Genomic DNA, 11,970 nt, shown 5'->3' with positions numbered 1-11,970 from the left:
TTTATATACTCTTGTTTGTCAATGTTGTGTAGTCGTGAACTGGCCATCTTTTGAACTTGCTATGTCCAATTATATGATGAACTTGCTATGTCCGGTTGTACGATGAACTTGCTATGTCTGATTGTATCTTATGTGTTTAATTCATCTATGTTGTGTTGATCTATGTTGCATTGAATTGTATGAATTTTGGGGTTTGAATATGAGGGGGTGTTGCGGAAGCGTAGAGGGCGCAAGCCAACGCTATACACGGGCGCATCCAGACGTGTTTGTGGACGTATATGGACCCAAATTAGCTATGTTCGGTTGGAGATGCTCTTATGTAGTGTTGATTTGATTGGGTCGGACTACAAATAGCCGTTGGTGCAGTTAGTTCTTTTTCCCCCTCTCACAAGGCGAATAGGACAAAGCTTACCTCCCCTCAATCTTCGCCGACACGTTTGTGGATTTGCTTCTCCTTTGCACGTCGCTCCAGTGACCAATGGTAGGGAGGGAAATCCCGATGCCTCGCCTCTGACTGGTAGATAGGTTAGGGTTTTAGTCCTTGCTGGGGCGATGCTCGGACGGATGGCAGCGCTTCATTATCAAGTCAGTGTTCCAGCCACCGATCCTCCTCAAATTCGCATTTTGGGGTAGATTAAATGGATCTCTGGCGCATATTCATGCTGCCTCTTTGGGGCGATAGGGTTACGTTTTCTCACCTTGCGGCAGATTCAAGTCAGTGTTCTTCAGATCGTTTCAAGGGTTCAATGTCAACGATGACGGCTCTGGGGTGCTAGTTCTTAAGGGCACGTGCACAATTTCTTGACTGACAACGACAACATCGGGTCGGCTTCGGTATGGGAGTGCCGATAGCTTATTTTGGCGGCAGTGAACATTGGATGGTTCAAAGTCCTTAATGTAATTTGTATTATGTTCAGATTGCTTTGTACTTCTACAAAACCAAGACGTGGGTTCTTTTCGGAAAAACAAATAATCGTTGGCGCGGGCGGCTGTCCCTGTGACGGCCCGGTTAAAAGGCGAAGCAAAACGGTTGGTTGAGGGCGTCCGAGGCCTACCGTGTGGCCCTCCGGTGTGGCCGAAACGGGATGCAGGCCACATGTGACGCGGCGCAAGGAGAAAATCTGCACGGCACGCGTGGTATAATTCCCTTGGCGGGAATGGAATATTCGACTCCTCTCTCGCCGGCCTGGCTATACATAGGAGACTGTTTGTGCATTCCAACTTTACCCTCCACTACATCCCATAATCACAGCGCTGCCATTTTTCCTGCTTCTGTCGTCCTTCCCACAAATAGTACTCCCTCCGGTACTTTTTACTCTGCACATTGATTTTGCCGAAAGTCAAACTTTACTAAGTTTGACCAAATTTATATTAAAAATTATTAGCATCTATAATATTTAATAAATATAACATGAAAATATATTCCAAGATGAATCTAATGATATTGGTGTTGTTATGTGAATGTCTATAATTTTTTATATAAACTTGGTCAAAGTTGGATGAGATTGACTTCAGACAAACCTAATATGCAGAGTAAAAAGGACCGGAGGGAGTACTTGCTGAGAACTGTCATTAATCGAAAAGTGAACTTAAAAATCGAAAAATGCATCACAAGTTTCATGAAATGATTGCAGTACAGAATGTGTGTGCCACACGCCCACACCTTACCCACTAGCTAGTTTTTTTTTTGCGAGGTATCCACTAGCTAGTTTGGTGTACCTTAGAAGTGTTTTTGCTAACTTAAAAAAATTGAAGTCAAAAGTGGACTAGATAAATTAAAATTGCCTTTTGTTAATCGTGTAGTACGTGCAAGACACGTTTCAAGGATTAACCACAATATCCTCGCATAAAAAGGATTAACCACAATAAATATTGACTCCATGAATAATTGTGCTTAATAAAATTAATGTCATTTCTAAATTATGATTAATGCAATTAATATGGTTTTAAAATATTGATGATGTGAATGATATATCATTGAAGCAACATGGGACATTGGATATAGGTGGTTGGATGGCTCAAATTATTTGGATTCATCAAACTCATGGTTTTATAAGTAGTACTGACTTGAACTAAAACCATGACATTTATTTTCGATCGGAGGGAGTAGTAGATGGTAGATAGATGAAGAAGAAAAGTAAGCAAATAATTTGGCAAGGTCTAGCTTCTTCACTGTGTACAACGGAAGCAAAGCTTAGCATCTACTACGAACAAATTTGGTAGTAAAAGTTGGCAATGCGAATTTCAACAAATTGAGGATGCATAAGTTCAAAAGTTAGTTATCAACATGTACAATCGAAGTTAGGGAACACAAAAGAAAAGTCCATCCTTCCCCTTAACATATCATCCATCACAAACTTGTTACCAGGGTGTGTCCAAATTGATATTGTGGTTGATGGCCTAGGTCATGCTGGCATAGGAGTTCCATTTTATGTAAGGGCAGCGCTTGGCTCCGGTGGACCTACGTCAAATTCGGATCAGTGGCCTTCCGCATCATCGGATTGCGTTGGGCCCGAGCCATTGGATCCATATCATTTTCTTCCCTCAAAATTGATTCATACGCACAACCATCCTTCACCCTCACGCAGCGCGCTCGTCATGTCCCCTGTCGTCCCAGTCGTCCTCCCCGGCCACCACCCCCGCCTCCCATTGCATATCGCCGCCCTTGTTGCAGCTCAATGTCATCATCGACGCAACAGTTTCACCCGGTTGTAGTATGGCTAGTGTGTCATTGGTTGCAACAAAAAACATCATCGGTCGTAGCTATCTGCACTGTTGGTTGCAACTTATCCCCCAATGCCCGTGCAGCTCATCCCATGCCTATCCCAGCATCCGATGGCGTTAGTTGCAGCTCCTCGTCATACTTGTTGTAGCTCATCGTCGAGCCATCTCAACAACCCACGACCACGGTTCTGGCTCGCCGCAGTGACCGTCACAGCTCACCAGTGTGTCGCGGTTCCAGCAAGCCGTTGCCCCCATTGCAGCATCCCATGGTCACAGTTCTAGCTAGTCCGATCGCCGTCGCAGCTCGCCACGGTGACCGACGCGATCGTCCCAGTCATGGTTCCAGCTAGTCGCTTCGTCGTTGCACCTCACCTGGTGACCGACACAGCTCATACCGGTCATGGTTCCAGCATCTCCTGTGGCAAGTTCCAGCACACCGTGCGCGCAGCCGGTTCTAGCACGTCGTAGCCATGGTCACCACATCGTTGTTGCCCGGTTCTAGGACGCGGCGCCCGTGGTCACAGCATCGCTGCCGACCGATTCTAGCACGCGGCGCCCGTGGTCACAACATCACCGTCGTCCAGTTCCAGCGGTGCCGGACGCAGTCGTACCATCATCGCCGACCGATTCTAGCACGCGGCGCCTGTGGTCACAACATCGCTGTCGTCCGGTTCCAGCTGTGGTGGACGCCATCGTAGCATCGCTGCTCACAGGTCCCAGCATGCGTCTATCTCGGTTCTAGCACATGACAGTCGTATGCACCACCCATCGCAACATCCCTCGCGCCCCACTATTGTAGTACGCGACAGCCATGGTCGTAGCTCGAAGTCGTGGTGGTCCCAGCATGTGCTCGCTGTGGTCGTAGCACGCACTCGCCGTGGTTGAGCATGCGGCCGTCGTAGTCCACTCCAACACAGCATCCACCACCGCCATCGAAAGCACCAGATCGTAATCTGCAACACCTGCAGTTGCCTTCCCTCCTCCCTGATTGTGGCGCACGTCACGGTAGCGGGGGGGTGTTGGTGTGGTTGAAGGGAGTCAGGTGTGTTGTTGGTTGAGGAAGGGTTGTAGATGCGTTGGGTTCCAGCCGATAAGGATGAGGGCAGCAGAGAAGGATGGGAGGGGCGAGGGTGACCCGTGTGGCCATGTGGAAAGTGAGTCACTATCGCGAGCGACTACGTAAAGCGAAGCCGATCGACGACTCAGAACATTTTTTACAAGGAGTGCAAAACTAGTGCTCCTCTTCCTGGGATTTGCGTGCGAAGCATATATTTTATTTATTTGAGGGAACTTGCGAAGTAGATTATGAGATAACTACACAACTGTCACTTAAATTTGGGACCCCAATCCATGGCGCCCGTTCTCCAGGAATGATGGCAAGCGCGACCCCTGGGGATGGCAATTTGCGCAGTTGGGGGTGGTGTTTTTCAAAACTGTCATGGCATTTTGTTTAAACTGTGGTATGTATTGGGCAAAAACTGCCACTGTTAGATCTAAATCTGACGGCTCTGGGGCTTTTGCCAGGTTTTGATACTGCGAACATCCGTCAGATAACATTACGATAAATTTGTTACTAAGAATAGTGACTTTTGAGTACGTGTTTGATGTGGCTTGAGAGCCTCCCCAATATATGACCAGTCCCGTGGTTGACGTTTAGCGTGACTTTTGCTTGTGAACCCTGTGGCGTCAATCTGCTCCAGACAATAAATAAAAGTGGAAGGGCAATATGGTCCAAGGGCATCGCCGTAAATACCTCTGCAAGCTTGGCTTGCCATCAGAATAAATGCAAGCCAGCCTCGCTCAAACTCGTCGAGCCACCCAAACTCTCGAGAAAAAACAGACGCCAAGAGACGAAAGAAACGCCCTCCTTCCTTCCTTCCCCAGCCATCTCCTCCTGTCCTGCCTGCGCGTGCGCATTTTCACACTAAACCCCCAATCCAACCTGCCGCGGCTCGTCGCAGATCGGCAGAGCAGTCCACCGCCGCCGCGGAGGTGTGTTCTCGTCCCGAATCCCGGTTTCTTCATCTCCCTCCTCCTCCTTCCTTACTGATTCTGCAGCCCAATCCGTAAGCTTGTTTCCTTTGCTTCTTTGGATCGTCGGGTTGTTGGTTTGGCGGCGAGGGGTGATGGGTTTTGGGGAGGTTTGGGTTGGACCGAGGGCAGGGAGTTGGGAAGGATTTTTAGTCCCTTTAGGATTCATGGGAGAGAGAGAGAGAGAGAGACGATAATCTCTCCCATTATTTCCTGAATTAGGTGCTTGTTCTGCTGGTGGTACTGCTCGGTAGCCGTGGATAGAGCATTTAAACAGTAAGTAATATTTTGGACTTCGAATATCCAATACTAAGTTTAGTTCCTGTGATGGAGACCCTGAATTTTTATCCGGGGATATTCACGTCAGATCAGCCTTTTTCCCCCATACATCCACTTGGGAATCTTTTTACCTGCCCCAGTTAATAGTATGGTAAGTAGATACTTGATACTTTAGAGTCACGTCTAAGTCGGTTGATTGCTAAGGAACGCATTTGCACTCAATAATAGGGGTGAATTCTGATTTGTGGTGTTGGAGATAAGAACAGTGTATCATCAGTCCTTTGTACCGTGTGTTCTCCATGATCTAGGTCACAGATGCAAAAAAAAATAGGTCACAGATGACGTGATCATATTGTGCGGAACAAGAGCAAGATGGGTTTCCGTTTTTGGTGATCTAGTGGATGACTTGCACTTGCGATCATTGAACTGGGCTAGCCAACATATTGATCAATTTGTTTCCCAAATTGCTTTGGATAATTAGATGTGTGAATTTTTACCATGTTTGCGTGTTAACCAAATAGCACAGAGTTGTGTTGGGATTAACGGAGTTTAAAGTTTTAAGAAATGTGTTGAATTATTGGGTGCATCCATTTTCCCTATATTTGCATGGTAACCAAAATTCTACAAAGATGCGTTTGGATCAGTGGTTTCTAGTTTATTAAAGTACGATTGCTTATGGATGCTACTAACCACCTAGAGATGTATAACTTCAATTATCAATTTTAGCATAGAATCGCTCCATTTGCCCATTTGTCTTACGTCCTCTTTGATGATTTCAGGTGGTGATCATTCTTTTTATCGGGAGGTGTACATCTGCTTGGCCTCTGGCAGTAGCTGCAGTTACCAACAGTCGAGAGTTCTCATGGCCAAGTCTCATGAGACAACGAGTAGGAAACCTCCTGGCCTCCGGTTATTCAAAGGTGCCAAGGCTCTAAGAAATTACCAGACGCTCGTCTTGGTCCTTACATTCTTGGCATACACTTGCTTCCATATGACTCGGAAGATAACAAGCATTGTCAAGAGTGAGCTTGATCCCCAGACAAAAGTGGGGTCTGCCTGGGGACGATTGCACACACGCGACAGTCTCAACATTGGTTGGTCTCCATTTAACACCTCTGATGGTTCCACTTTGCTTGGTGAGATAGATGTCGCATTCCTTGCGGTGTATTCTCTTGGGATGTTCTTCGCCGGGCATCTTGGTGACCGCATGGACTTGAGGATTGTTCTAACAATTGGCATGATTGGCACCGCCATATTCACTGCGCTCTTTGGTGCTGGATATTGGCTAAATATTCACAACTTCTACTACTTTCTGGTCTTTCAGATGATTGCTGGCTTATTTCAATCATCTGGATGGCCTTCAGTCGTTGCAGTTGTTGGTAACTGGTTTGGGAAGAGCAAGAGGGGATTGATTATGGGTATATGGAACGCACATACTTCTATTGGAAACATATCCGGTTCTCTGCTTGCTGCATCTCTGCTGAAATTTGGATGGGGGTGGTCATTTGCCATCCCCAGCATCATCATGGCTCTTGCTGGGTTGGTGGTGTTCTTTTTCTTGCCGGTTAGTCCTGATGTAATGGAGATGGATATTGATGATGTGGAGGTAAACTCGGACAAGGATACTGCAAAGGAGCCCCTTTTGGAACCAGGCCAAGAAGTGAAACATAAGGCAATTGGATTCTTGGAGGCATGGAGGATTCCTGGAGTTGCACCGTTTGCTCTCTGCCTCTTCTTCTCCAAGTTGGTTGCATACACCTTCCTGTACTGGCTACCTTTCTACATCAGCCATACACGTAAGTCTTCTTATTCATCTTTCAAATCTGTATAACATTGTTTCCTTTGGTGCTTCGGTAGCGACTCGGATGCCTGTATTTTTTTTCCTGTTATAACCTGAACCATGCTTTAAAGTGTTCATTCGTGATAGGCCTTTGCTTGTTTCAGCTATTGGCAACGAGTACCTCTCTGATGCGATGGCTGGCAGCTTGTCAACAGTCTTCGATGTTGGAGGTGTGTTGGGAGGAGTCCTTGCCGGTCACATCTCTGATCGCTTAAATGCACGAGCAATCACGGCTGCGAGCTTCATGTACTGTGCCACACCTGCCCTTTTCTTGTACAGAACATATGGAAGCATGTCGATGATGTTGAATATTTGCCTCATGTTCATCACTGGCATGTTTGTCAATGGTCCTTATGCCCTGATCACAACCGCAGTATCAGCTGACCTTGGCACTCACAGCTCATGGAATGGTAATTCTCGGGCACTGGCCACTGTGACAGCAATCATTGATGGGACCGGGTCGGTTGGTGCCGCGATCGGGCCATTGCTCACAGGATACATCTCAACAGAGAGCTGGAGTGCCGTGTTCACAATGTTGATGGCAGCAGCACTTCTTGCTGGGCTCCTCTTGACACATCTTGTCTGTGCTGAGCTAAGAGGAAAGCTGTCTTCCAATGGGAGCAAGGTTGTCGCCAATGCACAAACTACCTGCTCAGACCAAGTATAAGATTGTAAGTATGGTCTGTAAGATGTGGTATTATGCACTGGAAACATTTTTTGTAGTTCCATCACCTTCTTGGTCGACATCAGTATGAGTCTGAAATAAGCTGAAGGATGGGGTTTCCGAGTGACTTGCTCTGTACAAACTCCAGGAATGACTAGCAGAGGATAGAAAAGTTGTGTCGAGATTTTTTATTTAGACAAGATGGAGGTGAAAACACCAAAAGTTTCTGAGCCCACATAGTTTCTTTTCCCTAGTGCCTTGTAAATACGAATTGGGCAATAAGTTTGGGCCTGTGTTTGCTTGTATCACTGCATATTTAAGCTTGTACGCATGTGATTGCTGTTTAGGGTAGATATAAGAAAATCTCCCTCTACAAGATGAGATCCGAGTCTATCTGCTGGCCATCTTGATCCCCTTTTGTACTTGTAAATATATCGAGTTGATAAAATTTGGAATTGAGATCCCACATCCCAGGGAAATGTTGGTCCAAGAAAGTAAATGGTGTACTGATTATTTGTTCATATGCCTTCAGTTTCGTTATTAGAAGATAACGTATGGTTTACACGCCTAACTTCTGGAGTAATCTGATATACACTGTTATATTAGTCTATTCTTTATATAATAGGATAGGAACCTACATATACATATATCCTTTTGATGTTTCATTGTTATATCTTTGTCCTAAGCTAGACCAAGTCTATAGAAAAATATGCAAACATCGACAACACTAAATATTGATATGAAGTGTTCAAAAATAAGATATGGAAATGTATTTTGTGATATTTCAAATGAAAATAATCTGGTGTTGTAGACGTTGATATATTCTTCTATAGATTTGTTCGACCTCATAAACATGTAGACAAATGAAAACAGTTTTGGCTCTTCCTCCCCCCGCTTGGTTAAGAAATAATATGGCATTTTTTTATTAATCATTGATCACCATATATTCCAAACAGAGTATAAAGAGGGGGAAATCCAGTTCTTCCACAAACTAGAATAGCAAATTACTGCAACACAAATCAGATTTACCTTTCCAAATGGCACACACATTCAACTATGGACTGACAATTTCACAGTACAGGTCTAACTGTGAACAAAAGCAATTGATGCATTTTCCAAGTTACAGCGTCATCATAGCGCACAACTCACCGATGAAATTAACAACAAAAGAGGCTTAAACTAGCTCAATATTTCTCACACATGTACTCCTATATTGACAAAACATAAAGGAGAACTTGAAGACATTTGATCTCGAATGATCTTTTCAAGTTCCCAAACATGACTAGCAAGTCCAGTTCCCTTCGATACGGTCAAGTGATACGGATGAAAAGAATTATGACTTCATCATGTAGCCCAGGAAGATCCCGATCAAAGCTACAATTATGACAATTACAAAGGAAAACCCTCCACCGCGCCTCTTGCTGACTTCCCGTCTCATCATATCCTGTGACATAAACAAAAAAACATGATAGAAGTGAATCACAGATTCGTGACAGAAAAGTGTAGTAAATATAAATTGTTTCAGACAAACATCTCTCTTCTTCTATTAGCTTTAGTACTAGATAGAATAATAGTATGCATAGTCTATATTTTAGGTAGGCATCACTATATATACAATTATTGCCTAGCGACATGAGGTTCCTCTAGCTGTCTATTGGCTTCATCGATGCACCACTATTTCTTTTATTTGCCATGCTCAAGTTCTTAAAAGGATTGTTCATATTAGCATACAATAATCTAAAACGACACGAACAAATGACCATTTCGTTGAACGAACCTATTTCTTACAACCAAGATGTTAGACATGAGCTCAGAAGTTCCTATCCACTTCTAAATGATCCTCAAAACTCCTGCATCTCTCAGTTTGACCTTTTTTGGTCTTCGACACAGTTTCGACTATGATTTTCACTTATAGTATGTCTACAGAATTGGTATAAAGATGTATGAAATGAAACTATTTCGCAACACAAATACAACGATACTATTTATACATGCCCAATCCATACACTTCATTATATCAAGTTGTCAAAGTTGTGCATTAAAGACCGTGCAAAATCAAGCGCGCCTTAGATTGTGGGAGTATGCAATTTCATTATTTCAGTTCACCTTTCCTAACAAGGATTTGAGTAGTTCAGTAGCAATGCACTTATAGTGGTTTCTTACACTGACACACTGACATCAAGGGTGGTTTGCTAGAAATACTAGTGAGGTTCCAGAAGTGTGGAAGTTGGGCAAGTGGTTGTTTGGGTGGCTTTTAGTGGAAACTGTTCTGGCTCCCTCTGTACATCAAGGACTGCAAATACCGCATTTATGAATTTGTATAATGAAGATTTTAATCAAAATACCGAAGACAGAGCCCGGTTTCAGGTTGAAATACAGAAACCAAAAATTACTCAACAGTAGAGAAAAACCCAAGCAAATGACGTTATAGTCCATAGAAGAAATTTGAATACTGTTTTAATCTTCAGAATATATAAATTGAAAAGGAAATCTTTGATATGTTATGTTGGAGCTGAAGATTCTCCAGCATGACTAGTATCGAGCTGAGGTAGCAAAAAACAAACAGCATATATATGCAGATTGCTCTGGATGTAGCTTTCTTTTGGAAAAATGTCTTGTAGAAGTTCTTTGGCATGGGAACAGCCACTTAAAACAATTCAGTGTTGACTAGCTTGGGATCCACAGCCAGTCTTGCGACAAGTCAGAAGTCACCATTCCAGCTTGGCATATATACATTTGAAAACCTTGGCATGTTTCATTTATTTACAGTTTCAACTATGGAGCTTTCATTTTCATCAATTTGAGAATAAACAGATACATCCATTGCTATTGTTATTCCTAATGCAGAAAGCGACAATTCGGTGCCTTTTGAGCTTCAAGATAGTTCCATATTACTACTTTAATGTAATAACTCTGTTAGTTTGGTCCTCAAGTAAAAATGCCCAATACATCTGGTAGGATCAAGTACTCTACCAGGTCTAGGGCGTAGGTGGTAAGGGAAGGATGGAGGGAGACGTGGCGAGGATCGGGCGCGCCGGCGGCAGGGCGCCGTCGCGGCTAGGAGAAGGGCGGCGGCTAGGGCTGTTGGCGGCTAGGGTTCCGGCTCCTCAGGGAGCCGGGCAATAGGAGATAATATTCTTCTTATTGCTTGCCTTCAAAAAGAGTCTTACAACCTATATTTATATCCTAGATAACTTGTAGAAGAATCAACCTAAGATAACTTGCCTAAGATAACTTGCCTAATCTGAAAATAAAAACTAAGATAACTTGCGGGCCTAAGCTGGCCGGCCATAACACTTCTCCCCGCCTGCACAAACAGCTCGTCCTCGAGCTGTAAGGTGGGGAAGCGCTTGCTTGAACTCTTCGAGGTAATCAACCAGCGTCAAACACCTTCTCGACATCTGGGGCGGCCAGGTCGGCGGCGACGGCGTCCTCCGGAATGTAGTCTGCCACCTCCAGGTAGAAGAGTCGCGGGCAGGCGTGGCCGGGCTTGTAGGGTTCGTCGCAGTTGAAGCACAACCCTTGGCGGCGACGCTCGAGTATCTCAGCTGGGGTGAGCCGGCGGAACGGGCGCCCCGCGGCCGCGGCGAGGGGTGCAGCAGAAGCCTGCATAGGCCGACCCTGCGCGGAATCCGGTCCGGGTAGCGACCCAGCAGTCTGGGACGGTGATTCCTGCTGGATGGCCACCGCGCGGCGCTCGAATGCGTGGGCGTAATACATGGCCGACTGGAGATCCTGGGGTCCCCGAAGCTCCACGTCCACGCGGATATGGTCCGGTAGACCGCCCACAAATAACTCGGCGCGCTGAGTTGCGGAGACGCCCGGCGCGTGGCACGCCAGGGCCTGGAAGCGGTCGGCGTAGTCCTGCACCGTGGATGTGAAGGGTAAGCGGCCGAGGGCCGCCAGTCGGCTCCCGCGGATAGGAGGCCCGAACCGGAGGAGACAGAGTTCCCGGAAGCACTCCCATGGTGGCATGCCGCCCTCGTCCTGCTCGAGGGCGTAGTACCAGGTCTGCGTTGCGCCTCGAAGATGATAGGACGCGAGCCAGGTGCGATCCGAAGCGAGCGTCCGCTGCCCTCGAAAGAACTGCTCGCACTGGTTGAGCCAGTTGAGGGGGTCCTCCGTGCCCTCGTAGGTGGCGAAGTCCAGTTTGGCGAAGCGAGGGGGTGTCGGCCCGCCGTGCCCGGGGGCGGCCGTAGTTGCCGCCGGCGCGTATGCTGGGTCGGGAAGCGCCGGGGCGTAGTTCGCCGAGCTGGAGGGGTGATCAAACCGCAGGGAGGGCGTCGGGTGTTCCGGCGCCGTGGAGTAGACCGGCCCCGAAGACGAGCCGGTCGCCCAAGCGGGGATCGGCGATGGTGACGGTGGAAACTGCACCTGGTGCAGGGGCCGACCCGTAGCCCTAGGCGCGGGTGGTGGTACTGTCGATGGCGGC

The 11,970-nt window shown here is 46.4% G+C and overlaps 2 protein-coding genes across 3 annotated transcripts in view; one reads left to right on the top strand and one right to left on the bottom strand.

The window, feature by feature from the left end:
• The first annotated feature begins 4,508 nt into the window (after positions 1–4,508).
• LOC123161489 (putative glycerol-3-phosphate transporter 1) lies at positions 4,509–7,997 on the top strand. Of its 2 annotated transcripts, none has more exons than XM_044579318.1 (3): positions 4,509–4,716; positions 5,814–6,830; positions 6,979–7,997. In XM_044579318.1, the coding sequence occupies exons 2-3, from the start codon at positions 5,897–5,899 to the stop codon at positions 7,539–7,541; spliced, it is 1,497 nt and encodes a 498-aa protein (XP_044435253.1). In that variant the 5' UTR covers positions 4,509–4,716; positions 5,814–5,896; the 3' UTR covers positions 7,542–7,997. The 2 variants fall into 2 exon arrangements, with proteins under 2 accessions (XP_044435253.1, XP_044435252.1); XM_044579317.1 differs by lacking the exon at positions 4,509–4,716 and adding an exon at positions 4,862–5,031.
• A 565-nt stretch (positions 7,998–8,562) lies between these two features.
• LOC123161490 (vesicle-associated protein 1-1) overlaps positions 8,563–11,970 on the bottom strand; it is an 8,653-nt gene continuing 5,245 nt past the window's right edge. The window contains exon 7 of the mRNA XM_044579319.1: positions 8,563–8,982. Coding sequence (XP_044435254.1) covers positions 8,872–8,982 — 111 coding nt within the window. The 3' untranslated portion in view covers positions 8,563–8,871. The remainder of the gene's footprint in view (positions 8,983–11,970) is intronic.

Source organism: Triticum aestivum, chromosome 7B (assembly GCF_018294505.1).
Source record: "Triticum aestivum cultivar Chinese Spring chromosome 7B, IWGSC CS RefSeq v2.1, whole genome shotgun sequence".
Lineage (NCBI taxonomy): Eukaryota > Viridiplantae > Streptophyta > Magnoliopsida > Poales > Poaceae > Triticum > Triticum aestivum.
Note: the sequence above shows the minus strand (reverse complement) of the source record. Positions and strands in the feature narration are given on the sequence as shown.